This window comes from Heptranchias perlo, chromosome 10, assembly GCF_035084215.1.
Source record: "Heptranchias perlo isolate sHepPer1 chromosome 10, sHepPer1.hap1, whole genome shotgun sequence".
NCBI lineage: Eukaryota > Metazoa > Chordata > Chondrichthyes > Hexanchiformes > Hexanchidae > Heptranchias > Heptranchias perlo.
Genome location: NC_090334.1, coordinates 83072047 through 83088298, shown reverse-complemented (window position 1 = coordinate 83088298; position 16252 = coordinate 83072047). Strand labels below are relative to the sequence as shown.

General features: G+C 50.1%; 1 protein-coding gene across 1 annotated transcript in view; it reads left to right on the top strand.

Moving 5' to 3' along the window:
- LOC137326205 (protein phosphatase 1 regulatory subunit 36) overlaps positions 1-14422 on the top strand; it is a 51116-nt gene extending 36694 nt beyond the window's left edge. Inside the window, exons 6-9 of the mRNA XM_067991083.1 lie at positions 1541-1583; positions 10689-10861; positions 12241-12435; positions 14122-14422. Of these exons, the coding sequence (XP_067847184.1) occupies positions 1541-1583; positions 10689-10861; positions 12241-12435; positions 14122-14356 (646 nt within the window). The 3' untranslated portion in view covers positions 14357-14422. The remainder of the gene's footprint in view (positions 1-1540; positions 1584-10688; positions 10862-12240; positions 12436-14121) is intronic.
- The last annotated feature ends 1830 nt before the right edge of the window (positions 14423-16252 follow it).

Below are 16252 nucleotides of genomic sequence, written 5' to 3'. Positions count from 1 at the left end.
CAGATTTAAGGTAATTGGCAGAAGAACCAGAGGGGAGATGAGGAAACATTTTTTTACACTGCGAGTTGTTATGATCTGGAATGCGCTGCCTGAAAGGGCGGTGGAAGCAGATTCAATAGTAACTTTCAAAAAGGAATTGGATAAATACTTGAAGGGGAAAAATTTGAGGGCTACGGGGAAAGAGCAGGGGAGTGGGACTAATTGGATAGCTCTTTCAAAGAGCCGGCACAGGCATGATGGGCCGAATGGCCTAGTTCTGTGCTGCAACATACTATGATACATTTAGGTCCGTCACTCCCTCCAAAGTGTGCTCTCTAGACACAGCTCCATAGATACAGCACCGTGGGTACAGCTGCACAGGCACACCTGCACAGGTACATCTCTCCACAGGCCCTAAAATTGACCCTCTCAAGTTTCACCTGCAGCAGAATGAGAGAGGGGCAAACTCAAGGGATATGGATATGGGGATCGGGCGGGAAAGTGGAGTTGAGGTCGAAGATCAGCCATGACCTGATTGAATGGCGGAGCAGACTCAAGGGGCCGTATGGCCTACTCCTGCTCCTATTTCTGATGTTCTTATGTTTATGTTCTTAAGCCCGTCGGTCCACCATATCCCGCACAAGCCGGGAAGATTCCACGCAGCCCTAGCTGACGGGTACTGGCAGAACAGAGGGGAACTGGGAGATGGGTGAAGGGAGAACAGAGGGATTTCGGTTTTGTTTTTGCAGTAGGAAACAGTGTGATTTTCAAAACGTGGAAGATGCAGAGAGGAGGAGGCGAGAGATTGAGGTTTCTAGGATTGTGAAAGGAATTGATAGGGTAGATGGAGAGGTGGTGGGGGAGTCTGGGACAAGGGGACATAACCTTAAAATCAGAGCCAGGCCATTCAGGAGAGAAGTTAGGAAACACTTCTTCACACAGAGGTTGGTAGAAGTGTGGAGCTCTCTCCTATAAAAAGCATGATGTGGAGATGCCAGTGATGGACTGGGGTTGACAATTGTAAACAATTTTACAACACCAAGTTATAGTCCAGCAATTTTATTTTAAATTCACAAGCTTTCGGAGGCTTCCTCCTTCCTCAGGTAAATGTTTTTCTCAGGTAAACATTTACCTGAGGAAGGGGGAAGCCTCCGAAAGCTTGTGAATTTAAAATAAAATTGCTGGACTATAACTTGGTGTTGTAAATTTGTTTACAACTATAAAAAGCAGAAGAGGGTAGATCAATTAATAATTTTAAATCTGAGATCGATGGATTTTTGCTAGCACAGGGTATTAAGGGATATGGAGACAAGGCGGGGTGGATGGAGTTAGGATACAGATCAGTCATAATCTCATTGAATGGTGGAACAGGCTCGAGGGGCTGAATGGCCTCCTCCTGTTCCCATGTTCCTATATTCTTCAGAGTGTGTGGGATGGCATAAGCAGCATTATTAAGCCTTGTTGCAGCTTTCTTTCTGCAAATAAATGCACTAAATATCTTCTTGTTTTGTACAGTGATGGTTTGGGATGAAGCAAAGTAACTGATTTGCTCTGTTGACAGGGCGATGGGCTCATCCACCCATAAGGACAGGCAGCTGTTTGAGGTGAGTGATGCTTTAACAGACTCAGCCAACTACACACTCATCAGTCTCACTCCCACTCCAGGTAAAATTTATAGAATGGTTATCAAGAGTAAACTTGAGGTTCATCTGCACTATAACAATCTGTCAAACAGCGTGGATTCTGAGGGGGAAGATCCTGCCTGGCCAAACCGCCTCGACTTTTTTCGAGGAAGTGCCAGCCCAGCTGGATTGTGGATAGTCCGATAACATGGTGAACTTTGGCTTGGAAAAGGCTTTTGATAAAGTTCCACACGAGAGGCTGATAATTAAGCTCACAGCTGCGGAGATTCAGACTAAACCGTGGGGACGGATAAAAAAAATTGGCCGAAGGGTCGAAAAGAACAAGGGTTTATTAGAGGCGTTATGTCGGAGTGGGGGAGGTACTGAGTGGGGGAGTGCTGAGTGGGGGGAGGTACTGAGTGGGAGGAGGTACTGAGTGGGGGGAGGTACTGAGTGGGGGGAGGTACTGAGTGGGGGGAGGTATTGAGTGGGGGGAGGTACTGAGTGGGGGGAGGTACTGAGTGGGGGAGTGCTGAGTGGGGGGAGGTACTGAGTGGGGGAGGTACTGAGTGGGGGGAGGTACTGAATGGGGGAGTGCTGAGTGGGGGGAGGTACTGAGTGGGGGAGGTACTGAGTGGGGGAGGTACTGAGTAGGGGAGGTACTGAGCGGGGGGAGGTACTGAGTAGGGGAGGTACTGAGTGGGGGAGGTACTGAGCTGGGGGAGGTACTGAGTGGGGGAGGTACTGAGTTGGGGAGGTACTGAGCGGGGGGAGGTACTGAGCGGGGGGAGGTACTGAGTAGGGAAGGTACTGAGTGGGAGGAGGTACTGAGTGGGGGAGGTACTGAGTGGGGGAGTGCTGACTGGGGGAGGTACTGAGTGGGGGGAGGTACTGAGTGGGGGAGGGACTGAGTGGGGGGAGGTACTGAGTGGGGGGAGGTACTGAGTGGGGGAGTGCTGACTGGGTGAGGTACTGAGTCGGGGGAGGTACTGAGTGGGGGGAGGTACTGAGTGGGGGAGGGACTGAGTGGGGGGAGGTACTGAGTGGGGGGAGGTACTGAGTGGGGGGAGGTACTGAGTAGGGAAGGTACTGAGTGGGAGGAGGTACTGAGTGGGGGAGTGCTGACTGGGGGAGGTACTGAGTGGGGGGAGGTACTGAGTGGGGGGAGGTACTGAGTGGGGGAGGGACTGAGTGGGGGGAGGTACTGAGTGGGGGGAGGTACTGAGTGGGGGAGTGCTGACTGGGGGAGGTACTGAGTCGGGGGAGGTACTGAGTCGGGGGAGGTACTGAGTGGGGAGAGGTACTGAGTCGGGGGAGGTACTGAGTGGGGGGAGGTACTGAGTAGGGGAGGTACTGAGTGGGGGAGGTACTGAGCTGGGGGAGGTACTGAGTAGGGGAGGTACTGAGTGGGGGAGGTACTGAGCGGGGGGAGGTACTGAGTGGGGGAGGTACTGAGTGGGGGAGTGCTGACTGGGGGAGGTACTGAGTGGGGGGAGGTACTGAGTGGGGGGTTGCTGAGTGGGAGGAGGCACTGAGTGGGAGGAGGTACTGAGTGGGGGGAGGTACTGAGTGGGAGGAGGTACTGAGTGGGGGGAGGTACTGAGTGGGGGGAGGTACTGAGTGGGGGAGGGACTGAGTGGGGGGAGGTACTGAGTGGGGGGAGGTACTGAGTGGGGGAGTGCTGACTGGGGGAGGTACTGAGTCGGGGGAGGTACTGAGTCGGGGGAGGTACTGAGTCGGGGGAGGTACTGAGTAGGGGAGGTACTGAGTGGGGGAGGTACTGAGCTGGGGGAGGTACTGAGTAGGGGAGGTACTGAGTGGGGGAGGTACTGAGCAGGGGGAGGTACTGAGTGGGGGAGGTACTGAGTGGGGGAGTGCTGACTGGGGGAGGTACTGAGTGGGGGGAGGTACTGAGTGGGGGGTTGCTGAGTGGGAGGAGGTACTGAGTGGGAGGAGGTACTGAGTGGGGGGAGGTACTGAGTGGGAGGAGGTACTGAGTGGGGGGAGGTACTGAGTGGGGGAGTGCTGAGTGGGGGGGGTGCTGAGTGGGGGAGGGACTGAGTGGGGGGAGGTACTGAGTGGGGGGAGGTACTGAGTGGGGGAGTGCTGACTGGGGGAGGTACTGAGTCGGGGGAGGTACTGAGTCGGGGGAGGTACTGAGTGGGGGGAGGTACTGAGTCGGGGGAGGTACTGAGTGGGGGGAGGTACTGAGTAGGGGAGGTACTGAGTAGGGGAGGTACTGAGTGGGGGAGGTACTGAGTGGGGGAGTGCTGACTGGGGGAGGTACTGAGTGGGGGGAGGTACTGAGTGGGGGGTTGCTGAGTGGGAGGAGGTACTGAGTGGGGGAGGTACTGAGCGGGGGGAGGTACTGAGTGGGGGAGGTACTGAGTGGGGGAGTGCTGACTGGGGGAGGTACTGAGTGGGGGAGGTACTGAGTGGGGGAGTGCTGACTGGGGGAGGTACTGAGTGGGGGAGGTACTGAGTGGGAGGAGGTACTGAGTGGGGGGAGGTACTGAGTGGGGGAGGGACTGAGTGGGAGGAGGTACTGAGTGGGGGGAGGTACTGAGTGGGGGAGGGACTGAGTGGGGGGAGGTACTGAGTGGGGGAGGGACTGAGTGGGGGGAGGTACTGAGTGGGGGGAGGTACTGAGTGGGGGGAGGTACTGAGTAGGGGAGGTACTGAGCGGGGGGAGGTACTGAGTGGGGGAGGGACTGAGTGGGGGGAGGTACTGAGTGGGGGGAGGTACTGAGTGGGGGAGGGACTGAGTGGGAGGAGGTACTGAGTGGGGGGAGGTACTGAGTGGGGGAGGGACTGAGTGGGGGGAGGTACTGAGTGGGGGAGGGACTGAGTGGGGGGAGGTACTGAGTGGGGGGAGGTACTGAGTGGGGGGAGGTACTGAGTAGGGGAGGTACTGAGCGGGGGGAGGTACTGAGTGGGGGAGGGACTGAGTGGGGGGAGGTACTGAGCGGGGGGAGGTACTGAGTGGGGGAGGGACTGAGCGGGGGGAGGTACTGAGTGGGGGAGGTACTGAGTGGGGGGGGTGCTGAGTGGGAGGAGGTACTGAGTGGGGGGAGGTACTGAGTGGGGGGGGTGCTGAGTGGGAGGAGGTACTGAGTGGGGGAGTGCTGAGTGGGGGGGGTGCTTAGTGGGGGGTGCTGAGTGGGGGGGGTGCTTAATGGGGAGTGCTGAGTGGGGGGGGTGCTTAATGGGGGGTGCTGAGTGGGGGGGGTGCTTAATGGGGGGTGCTGAGTGGGGGGGTGCTGAGTGGGGGGTGCTGAGTGGGGGGGGTGCTTAGTGGGGGGTGCTGAGTGGGGGGTGCTGAGTGGGGGGTGCTGAGTGGGGGGTGCTTAGTGGGGGGTGCTGAGTGGGGGGTGCTGAGTGGGGGGGGTGCTTAGTGGGGGGTGCTGAGTGGGGGGTGCTTCGTGGGGGGTGCTGAGTGGGGGGGTGCTGAGTGGGGGGTGCTGAGTGGGGGGGGTGCTTAGTGGGGGGTGCTGAGTGGGGGGTGCTGAGTGGGGGGTGCTGAGTGGGGGGGGTGCTTAGTGGGGGGTGCTGAGTGGGGGGTGCTGAGTGGGGGGTGCTGAGTGGGGGGTGCTGAGTGGGGGGGGTATTGAGGGGGGAGTGCTGAGTTGGGGCCCCTAGGGATTGGTGTTGGTCCCATTGCTGCTTCTCCTTTACATGGATTCAGAAACTCAAAGTAGTCAAATTTGCTCAGGATTCCAAACTAGGAGGGACAGTGGACTCGGAGGAGGCAGCTCAGGGGCTACAGAATGAGTCGGACAAAATATAAACATGGTCAGTAAAATGGTAGATAAAATTTAATGCAGACAATATATAAAACACTGCATAGGGAGAATCGATGGTTTGTATACTCCATGAATGTTGTTAAAAAGGCATATGGGATCCTGGACTTTATTAATAGACATGATGTGGAGATGCCGGTGATGGACTGGGGTGGACAAATGTAAGGAATCTTACAACACCAGGTTATAGTCCAACAAATTTATTTTAAAATCACAAGTTTTCGGAGATTATCCCCTTCGTCAGGTGAATGAGTGAAAGGTTGTCAAATCGCATATCTTATATTAGGCTGGGACACCATCACACCAATCAAAAGGTGTCGTTGGTGTTCAGACAGATTAGCCACGGAGAACAGTACGTCCCAGTACACTGAATATACATTGTGTCAAATTACACAGACAGAGAGAAAGAGACCCAAATGGCAGAGAGAGAGAGAGAATATTAAAAACAGATAACTTTTTTCCCCCTTGCTGGTGGGGTTACGTGTCGCGTGACATGAACCCAAGATCCCGGTTGAGGCCGTCCTCATGGGTGCGGAACTTGGCTATCAATTTCTGCTCGACGATTTTGCGTTGTTGTGTGTCCTGAAGGCCGCCTTGGAGGACGCTTACCCGAAGATCGGTGGCTGAATGTCCTTGACTGCTAAAGTGTTCCCCGATCGCCAGACAGGAGGGTTCCCTCCCAGTCGGGGAACACTTTAGCAGTCAAGGACATTCAGCCACCGATCTTCGGGTAAGCGTTCTCCAAGGCAGCCTTCGAGGCACACCACAACGCAAAATCGTCGAGCAGAAATTGATAGCCAAGTTCCGCACCCATGAGGACGGCCTCAACCGGGATCTTGGGTTCATGTCACGCTACACGTAACCCCACCAGCAAGGGGAAAAAAAAGTTATCTGTTTTTAATATTCTCTCTCTCTCTCTCTCTGCCATTTGGGTCTCTTTCTCTCTGTCTGTGTAATTTGACACAATGTATATTCAGTGATCTGGGACGTACTGTTCTCCATGGCTAATCTGTCTGAACACCAACGACACCTTTTGATTGGTGTGATGGTGTCCCAGCCTAATATAAGATATGCGATTTGAGAACCTTTCACTCATTCACCTGACGAAGGGGATAATCTCCGAAAGCTTGTGATTTTAAAATAAATTTGTTGGACTATAACCTGGTGTTGTAAGATTCCTTACATTTATTAATAGAGGCAGAGAGTACAAAAGCAAGGAAGCTATGCTAAACCTTTATAAAACACTGGTTTAGGCCTCGGCTAGAATACTGTGTTCAATTCTGGGCACCACACTTTAGGAAGGATGTCAAGGCCTTAGAGGGGGTGCAGAGGAGATTTACGAGAATGATCCAGGGTTGAGGGACTTCAGTTGTATGGAGAGACTGGAGAAGCTGGGGTTTTCTCCGAGCAGATAAAGTTAAGAGGAGATTTGATAGAGGGGTTCAAAATCATGAGGGGTTTTAATAGAGCAAATAAGGAGAAACTGTTTCCAGTGACATGAGGAAATTTTTCTTTACGCTGCGAGTTGTGATGATCTGGAATGCGCTGCCTGAAAGGGCGGTGGAAGCAGATTCAATAATAACTTTCAAAAGGGAATTGAATAAATATTTAAAGGGGAAAAATTTGCAGGGAAAGAGCAGGGGGCAGTGGGACTAATTGGATAGCTTTCTCAAAGAGCCAGCACAGGCATGATGGGCCGAATGGCCTCCTTCTGTACTGTATAATTCTATAGGTAAATTGCAAGAGTACAGCAAAGGGGTCGCAGGTTCAAACCAGCACAAGGCAAATTTAGGACTGATATCAGGAAATTCTTCCTCACACAAATCAACGTGCGGAATAAACTTCCAGACAGAGTGGTGGAGACAAAAAGCCTGGAATCATTTACGGGACAATTGGATGATGCAATGGGGGGACCCTAAGATCTTTCTTGGTGGATGGTGTAAGATGGGCCGAATTGCCTTCCTCATCGGAACCATCTGGTGATTTGAATGGAGCAGAATGTACACATGGAACATGGGAACCATGAGATGAAAATGTGCAGCGGAACTAAAGGGAGGAAATCTCTGCCGTGGAACCCCTTCAAACACTGAGGAACTCCTTCACAGACAGTTCCAATCCTGCCCTCATCCAATCTCCGTATGCGTACATGTTCACTGGATTAGGATTAGAAGCAGGAGCCACCCATTGCCCCCCCGCCCACCCCGGCTCAGGGGCACTGAGGTTGATTGTAGCACTCCTACTCCTGCCCAGCTGAGATCAGCTAGCTCAGTGCAGGCCGGGGATTGATCCTGGGACCCCCCCGGTCTGCCTAGTTCAATAGCATCCCGGGCAGTGCATTCAACCACCTTCCCTCCCTCCACTCAGTGCCTCCTTGCCGTGTGCATTTCTTTCAGACAAAGAAATTTAAAGGGTTAATCACAAAGCACCAGGGCATTTTTCCCGCCAGGGACGGACGTTGTCCAGAACACCAGGAGAATTCCCTGTTGTGCAGGGAGTGCCCTGAGATCTCCAGCATCCACCTAAAGCACTGGAACAGGCAGACGGGGCCTCATCCAAAAGACGGCACCTCCGACAGTGTAGCACTCCCTCAGTACTGCACTGGGAGCGTCAGCCTGGATTATGGGCTCAAAGTGTCTGGAGTGGGGCTCGAACCCATAACATTCTGACTCAGAGGGGAGAGTGCCAAGGCTGAAATGTGGATAAGGAAAGTGAAGGAGCTATCAACGGAGCCCAAATAATGGGAGAGCAAAGACAGGGCAAGCAGACATATATTGTTTCAAATGTATTTTTATTTAAAAGGAAAGAATTTGCATTTATATAGCACCTTTCACAACCTCAGGACGTGCCTTACAGCCAATGAAGTACTTTTTGAAGTGTAGTCACTGTTGTAATGTAGGAAACACAGCAGCCAATTTGTGTTAAGCAAGATCCCACAAGCAGCAATATGATAACGACCAGATAATCTGTTTTAGTGATGTTGGCTGAGGGATAAATATTGGCCCAGGACACCAGGGAGAACTCCCCCTGCTCTTCTTCCAATGGTTCTATGGGTTCTTTTACATCCACCTTTTGGTTTAAAATCTCAACCGAAAGACGGCACTTCTGACAGTGCAGCACTCCCTTAGCACTGTACCAGGAGTATCAGCCTAGATTTTGTGCTGAAGTATCTAGAGCGGGACTATGAACCCAGAATTTTCTGGCTTAGATGGTGAGAGTGCTGCCCACTGAGTCAAGGGCTGACATTTAAAATTGTGCTCACTAAATGCTTTGCTTATTTGTTCTATTTTAAAGTTACTAACACTGTTCCTGACATTTCACCATCTCTTTTACTATAATATTAGGAATTGGTTCACTGTCTGCATGTGAGCTGAAAATTTATTTTCGGTAGTGGTCCCAGGGAGATAGGAGTTTCCCTGGTCACGCCTGCAGTCTAAGGTGTGAGATATTGAGTGAGTGGGCAAAACCGTGGCAGATGGCTTTCAATGTGGGAAAGTGTATGGTCATCCACTTTGGACCTAAGAAAGATAAATCAGAGTATTTTCTAAATGGCGAGAAGCTAGGATCTATGGATGAGCTGAGAGACCTAATGTCAATGTACAGAAATCACTAAAAGCTAGTGAACAGGTACAAAAAATAACTTAAAAGGCTAATGGAATGTTTGCCTTTATCTCATGAGAGCTGGAATGCAAAGGGGAGGAAGTTATGTTACAGCTGTACAGAGCTCAGTGTTAGACCCCATCTGGAGATACTGCATTCAGTTCTGGGCAGCGCACCTCAGGAAGGATATATTGACCTTGGAGGGGGTGCAGCGCAGATTCACCAGAACGATACCGGGGCTAAAAGGGTTAAATTATGGGGACAGGTTGCATAGACTAAAAAGAAAGACTTGCATTTATATAGCACCTTTCACGACCTCAGGACATCCCAAAGCGCTTTACAGCCAGTGAAATATTTTTGAAGTGTAGTCACTGTTGTAATGTAGGAAACGCGGCAGCCAATTTGGGCAGAGCAAGATCCCACAAACAGCAATGAGATAATGACCAGATAATCTGTTTTTAGCGATGTTGGTTGAGGAATAAATATTGGCCAGGACACCGGGGAGAACTCATATAAGAACATAAGAACATAAGAAATAGGAGCAGGAGTAGGCCAATCGGCCCCTCGAGCCTGCTCTGCCATTCAATAAGATCATGGCTGATCTGATCCTAACCTCAAATCTAAATTCATGTCTAATTTCCTGCCCACTCCCCTTAACTCCTAATTCCCTTTACTTCTAGGAAACTGTCTATTTCTGTTTTAAATTTATTTAATGATGTAGCTTCCACAGCTTCCTGGGGCAGCAAATTCCACAGACCCACTACCCTCTGAGTGAAGAAGTTTCTTCTCACCTCAGTTTTGAAAGAGCAGCCCCTTATTCTAAGATTATGCCCCCTAGTTCTGGTTTCACCCATCCTTGGGAACATCCTTACCGCATCCACCCGATCAAGCCCCTTCACAATCTTATATGTTTTAATAAGATCGCCTCTCATTCTTCTGAACTCCAACGAGTAGAGTCCCAATCTACTCAACCTCTCCTCATATGTCCACCCCCTCATCCCCGGGATTAACCGAGTGAACCTTCTTTGTACTGCCTCGAGAGCAAAACTGTATGCAGTATTCCAGGTGCGGTCTCACCAATACCTTATATAACTGCAGCAATACCTCCCTGTTTTTATATTCTATCCCCCTAGCAATAAAAGCCAACTGCTCTCCTTTGAAATAGTGGCCGTGGGATCTTTTGCGCCCAGTTGAGAGGGCAGATGGAGCCTCGGTTTAGCATCTCATCCAAAAGACTCGGCTTGTATTCCCTTGAATATAGAAGATTAAGGGGTGATCTAATTGAGGTGTTTAAGATGATTTAAGGATTTGATAGGGTAGATCGAGAGAAACTATTTCCTCTGGTGGGAGAGTCCAGAACAAGGGGGAATAATCTTAAAATTGGAGCTAGGCCGTTCAGGGGTGATGTCAGGAAGCACTTCTCACACAAAGGGGAGTGGGAATCTGGAACTCTCTCCCCCAAAAAGCTGTTGAGGCTGGGGGTCAATTGAAAATTTCAAAACTGAGATTGATAGATTTTTGTTGGGTAAGGGTGTCAAGGGTCACGGAACCAAGGCGGATAAATGGAGTTAAGATACAGATCAGCCGTGATCTAATTGAATGGCGGGACAGGCTCGAAGGGGTGAATGGCCTCCTCCTGTTCCTATGTTCTTATGTTCCTATAATGAGTGGCCTCCTCTTGTGATTTTAGTGCCTTTACACCTTCTGTACATATGTGACATGGGTGACCTTCAGAAGGAAAAGCATGGATATGATCCAAGCTGAGGTCGGCCGACTCCTTCGCTCCAACGTATTCAACCCTGCTCAGAAAGAGAAGGAGAATGAAATAGTAACGAGTGAGAAGATATCTCAAGGAGAATACAGGTAACATTGAAAAAATAACAGAACAAAGAAGCTTTTTTCTAAAAATAAATGCTTCCAGTTTTCTCTCCCTTTTCTCCCCTCGTCTCCTGTCGGTGCTGACTCTCACTGGGGTACAGGTCCCCTCCCCTCCTAAAAGTGCTGACTCTCACTGGGGTACAGGTCTCCTCCTCTCCTGAAGGTACTGACTCTCACTGGGGTACAGGTCCCCTCCTCTCCTAAAAGTGCTGACTCTCACTGGGGTACAGGTCCCCTCCTCTCCTGAAGGTGCTGACTCTCACTGGGGTACAGGTCCCCTCCTCTCCTAAAAGTGCTGACTCTCACTGGGGTACAGGTCCCCTCCTCTCCTAAAAGTGCTGACTCTCACTGGGGTACAGGTCCCCTCCTCTCCTGAAGGTGCTGACTCTCACTGGGGTACAGGTCCCCTCCTCTCCTAAAAGTGCTGACTCTCACTGAGGTACAGATCTCCTCCTCTCCTGAAGGTGCTGACTCTCACTGGGGTACAGGTCCCCTCCTCTCCTGAAGGTGCTGACTCTCACTGGGGTACAGGTCCCCTCCTCTCCTGAAGGTGCTGACTCTCACTGGGGTACAGGTCCCCTCCTCTCCTGAAGGTGCTGACTCTCACTGGGGTACAGGTCCCCCCCTCTCCTGAAGGTGCTGACTCTCACTGGGGTACAGGTCCCCTCCTCTCCTGAGTAAAGCTCCCTCTACACTATCCCATCAAACACTCCCAGGGCAGGTACAGCACGGGTCAGATACAGAGTAAAGCTCCCTCTACACTGTCCCATCAAACACTCCCAGGGCAGGTACAGCACGGGTCAGATACAGAGTAAAGCTCCCTCTACACTGTCCCATCAAACACTCCCAGGGGCAGGTACAGCACGGGTTAGATACAGAGTAAAGCTCCCTCTACACTGTCCCATCAAACACTCCCAGGGCAGGTACAGCACGGGTTAGATACAGAGTAAAGCTCCCTCTACACTGTCCCATCAAACACTCCCAGGGCAGGTACAGCACGGGTTAGATACAGAGTAAAGCTCCCTCTACACTGTCCCATCAAACACTCCCAGGGGCAGGCACAATGTACCTGAGCCCAAACTCAAGGAGCATCTTCCATTGAAAGAGTCTGCCAGTTTCCATTTGCCACGCTGGCTTCCTGTGTGTGACCTCTCTGATTGAGATTGCCAGTTTTGTGCTACTTTAGCTGGAGGGGGCGGAGAACTTGGGTGGGGGGGACATTGTGCCGTGGACTCCGGGGAAATGTTCATCTGATCATCCTGGGGTCCAGGTTTGTACTGGGGCCTTAGCACACTTAATGGCACAATGGGTGAGACTCCATCCTCTCGCCTCTGATTACTGATCAACGTTTCTTTATAACTCAGGCGACTTCGTCCAAAGAGGCCGCCGATAAATAGCATTGTTAACCAACGCTCCCCAGTCCTCATGTCGCTGCTTCCAACTCCTAAGGAGAAATCCAAGTACCTCTTCAAACAGCACCAGGTGAACCCGGAGTTCAGCGCGGACATGGCGGATGAGAAGACCAGGGTGACGAACTTGGAGTCCCCCTTCACCGATGAGTAAGGACACATTCAAAATAACCCCCACTCAGTCCAGGGAGCGCAGTCGGACTCTTACTGGTGGAAACAAAATCATAGAATCTTACAGCACAGAAGGAGGTCATTCGGCCCATCATACCTGTGCCAGCTCCTTGAAAGAGTTATCAATTAGTCCCATTCCCTTGCTCTTTCCCCGTAGTCCTTTCAGGCAGTGCATTCCAGATCATAACAACTCTCTGCATAAAAAAAATTCTCCTCATCTCCCCTCTGGTTCTTTAGCCAATTATCTTAAATCTGTTTCGGGTACCAGTCCCCTTCTCTCCTAAAGGTGCTGACTCTCACTGGGGTACAGGTCCCCTCCTCTCCTGAAGGTGCTGACTCTCACTGGGGTTCAGGTCCCCTCCTCTCCTGAAGGTGCTGACTCTCACTGGGGTACAGGTCTCCTCCTCTCCTGAAGGTGCTGACTCTCACTGGGGTACAGGTCCCCATCTCTCCTAAAGGTACTGACTCTCACTGGGGTACAGGTCCCTTCCTCTCCTGAAGGTGCTGACTCTCACTGGGGTACAGGTCCCCTCTCTCCCTTAAGGTGTTGACTCTCACTGGGGTACAGGTCCCTTCCTCTCCTGAAGGTGCTGACTCTCACTGGGGTACAGGTCCCCTCCTCTCCTGAAGGTGCTGACTCTCACTGGCGTACAGGTCCCCTCCTCTCCTGAAGGTGTTGACTCTCACTGGCCCTTTCCTGGCCTGGGTCTACATTTGCCTGATTATCAGGCAGGTGTTGGATGTTACTTGGATAGGGCAGGTGGCTCTCAGTTGAGGCCTCCACAGCCAAATGGCTGGCTGACACTCACTGGCTTACACTTGAAGAACGGGAATGTGGGAAAGTCTGTCAGCACATAAGAACATGAGAAATAGTAGGAGTAGGCCATGCAGCCCCTCGAGCCTGCTCCGCCATTCAATAGGATCATGGCTGATCTTCAACCTCAACTCCACTTTCCTGCCGATCCCCATATCCCTTGATTCCCTTAGTGTCCGTAAATCTATTGATCTCAATCTTGAATATACTCACCGACTGAGTGTCCACAGCGCTATGGGGTAGAGAATTCCAAAGATTCACAACCCTCTGAGTGAAGAAATTCCTCCTCATCTCAGTCTTGAACGGCCGACCCGGTATTGTGCGATTATGCCCTCTCGTTCTAGACTCTCCAGCCAGGGGAAACATTCTCTCAGCATCTACCCTGTCAAGCCCCCTCAGAATCCTGTATGTTTCAATGAGATCACCTCTCATTCTTCTAAACCCCAGAGAGTATGGGCCCATTCTACTCTGATTCAAATTCCTCTGAACACCAACATTTAATAGTTTCTCACCATTTAAAAAATACTTCATTTTTCTATTTTTCCTACCAAAGTGAATAACCTCACATTTCCCCACATTATGTTCCATCTGCCACCTTCTAGCCCGCTCACTTTGCAGACTCTTTGTGTCCTCCTCACAGCTTACTTTCCCACCTAGCCTTATATCGTCAGCAAACTTGGATACATTACACTCGGTCCCTTCATCTAAGTCATTGATATAGATTGTAAATAGCTGAGGCCCCAGCACCTGTGGATCCTTATCCCAGCGAGGGGGTCGGTGCCGTCCGGAGACGAGGGGGAGGAAACTGTGCGTGAAAAGCCTCCTTTGTCATTGTTTTTGGTTCCTTGTAGTGTGGGAATCATCGGGGAGCCTCTCACAAACTTCTTCCCAGACACGCTCATCTCTATCGAAGCTTACATGGAGAACAAAGGCGTGGAGGAGGAGGATGAGCAACAACTGAGGAAGAGCGAGTTGTCCCTTCCATCTATGATCGAGGATTCCACTGGACGTACGAACTCACACCGTCAAAATGCAGTCACCTCCAGGGCAACAACGGAAGCCTTATACTCTGACCACGACCTATAAATTAACAAGACAGGAAATCTCAATGTGCTTCTTGTGGTAACACTAATTAAACTAACTTTGATCTAATCAGGAATAAAACCTGTACTTTGTGTGACTGTGTTATTTTGTTGTACATTTGGAATCCCTCCCTATCTCCTCCATCATTAACCATCACCCAGGAAGAGAAAGCATGGAGAGGGGTGGAAGGAGGCAGCAACAGTGAGTCACCCATAGAGAATGCAGGACAGCACCCCAACCAACAGGATCCCTGGTAGCCAGGGTCCCCACCCACTTGTTCCCCCATCCAATTGAACTACAGGGACAAGAACAGGCAAATATCTTGAGCCATGAAACCCTCATTGCTCCAAGTGCAAGGACAATACCATGAAACCCTAACAGACTAGCAGTTACATAGAAACAAAGAAAGACTTGCATTTATATCACTCCTTTCATGACCTCAGGAGTCCCAAAGCACTTCACATTCAATGAAGCACTTTTGAAGTGTAGTCACTGTTGTAATGTAGGCAGCCAATTTTCACACAGCAAGATCTCACAAACAGCAACATGATAATGGCCACATAATCTGCTTTAGTGGTGCTATGGGATCTTTTACCTGAGAAAGTAGACTATAAAAATAATTATCTGTATATTAAATAACCACGACACCACTTTTGTTGAACACTAACAATTTTTTTATATAGAATATGTCTACATTTCCTGCTTCTGTTTCCAACTATTGATAATGTAAGAGCAACTAAACACTTTGTTTTGCCCACCTGAGAGAGCAGGCAGAACCTAAATTTAGCATCTCCTCTAACAGTGCAGTACCCCCTCAGTATTACATTGGGAGCATCAGCATCAATTTTATACTCAAGTCTCTGAAGCTAGGGCTTGAACTCTTAACCTTCATAACTCATAAGCAAGAGTGCTACCCACTGAACCACAGCTATGGAATGGACTACAAACCAATAAAAGGGGGGAGGGAGGGCTCAGGTCGTGGTGATGGTAAAACTGATAACAAGAGAGCAACGGTCACAGTGTAAAAAGTGATATAAATAATCCAAGTTCAGATAATAGTATAGGAATTAATAAGTCTAAAGGCACTGTGTCTTAATGCGCAGAGCATTCGCAATAAGCTAGATGAATTAACAGCGCAGATAGATAGTAACGGTTATGATATAGTTGCGATTACGGAGACATGGCTGCAGGGTGACCAAGGATGAGAACTGAACATCCAGGGGTTTTCAATATTTAGGAAAGACAGGCAAAAAGGGAAGGGAGGTGGGGGGTGGCGTTGTTAGTAAAGGAGGAAATCAATGCAATAGTGAGGAAGGATATTGGCTCGGAAAATCACAATGTGGAATCTGTATGGGTGGAGCTAAGAAACACCAAGGGGTAGAAAACATTGGTGGCGATTGTCTATAGGCCCCCAAACAGTAGTGGAGATGTAGGGGAGGGCATTAAACAGGAAATTAGAGATGCATGCAAGAAGGGTACAACTATAATCATGGGTGACTTTAATCTCCATATAGATTGGTCAAACCAAATTAGCAATGATACTGTGGGGGAGGAATTCCTGGAGTGTGGACATGATGGTTTTCTAGACCAATACGTTGAGGAACCAACTAGAGAATAGGCGATCCTAGACTGGGTATTGTGCAACGAGAAAGGATTAATTAACAATCTTGTTGTGCGGGGTCCCTTAGGGAAGAGCGATCATAACATGATAAAATTCCTCATTAAGATGGAGAGTGAAGTAGTTGAATCCGAAACTAGGATCCTGAATCTAAATAAAGGAAATTACGAAAGTATGAGGTGCGAGTTGGCAATGATAGATTGGGGAACTTTACTAAAAGGGATGACGGTGGATAGGCAATGGCTAATATTTAAAGAACGTGTGCAGGAATTACAACAATT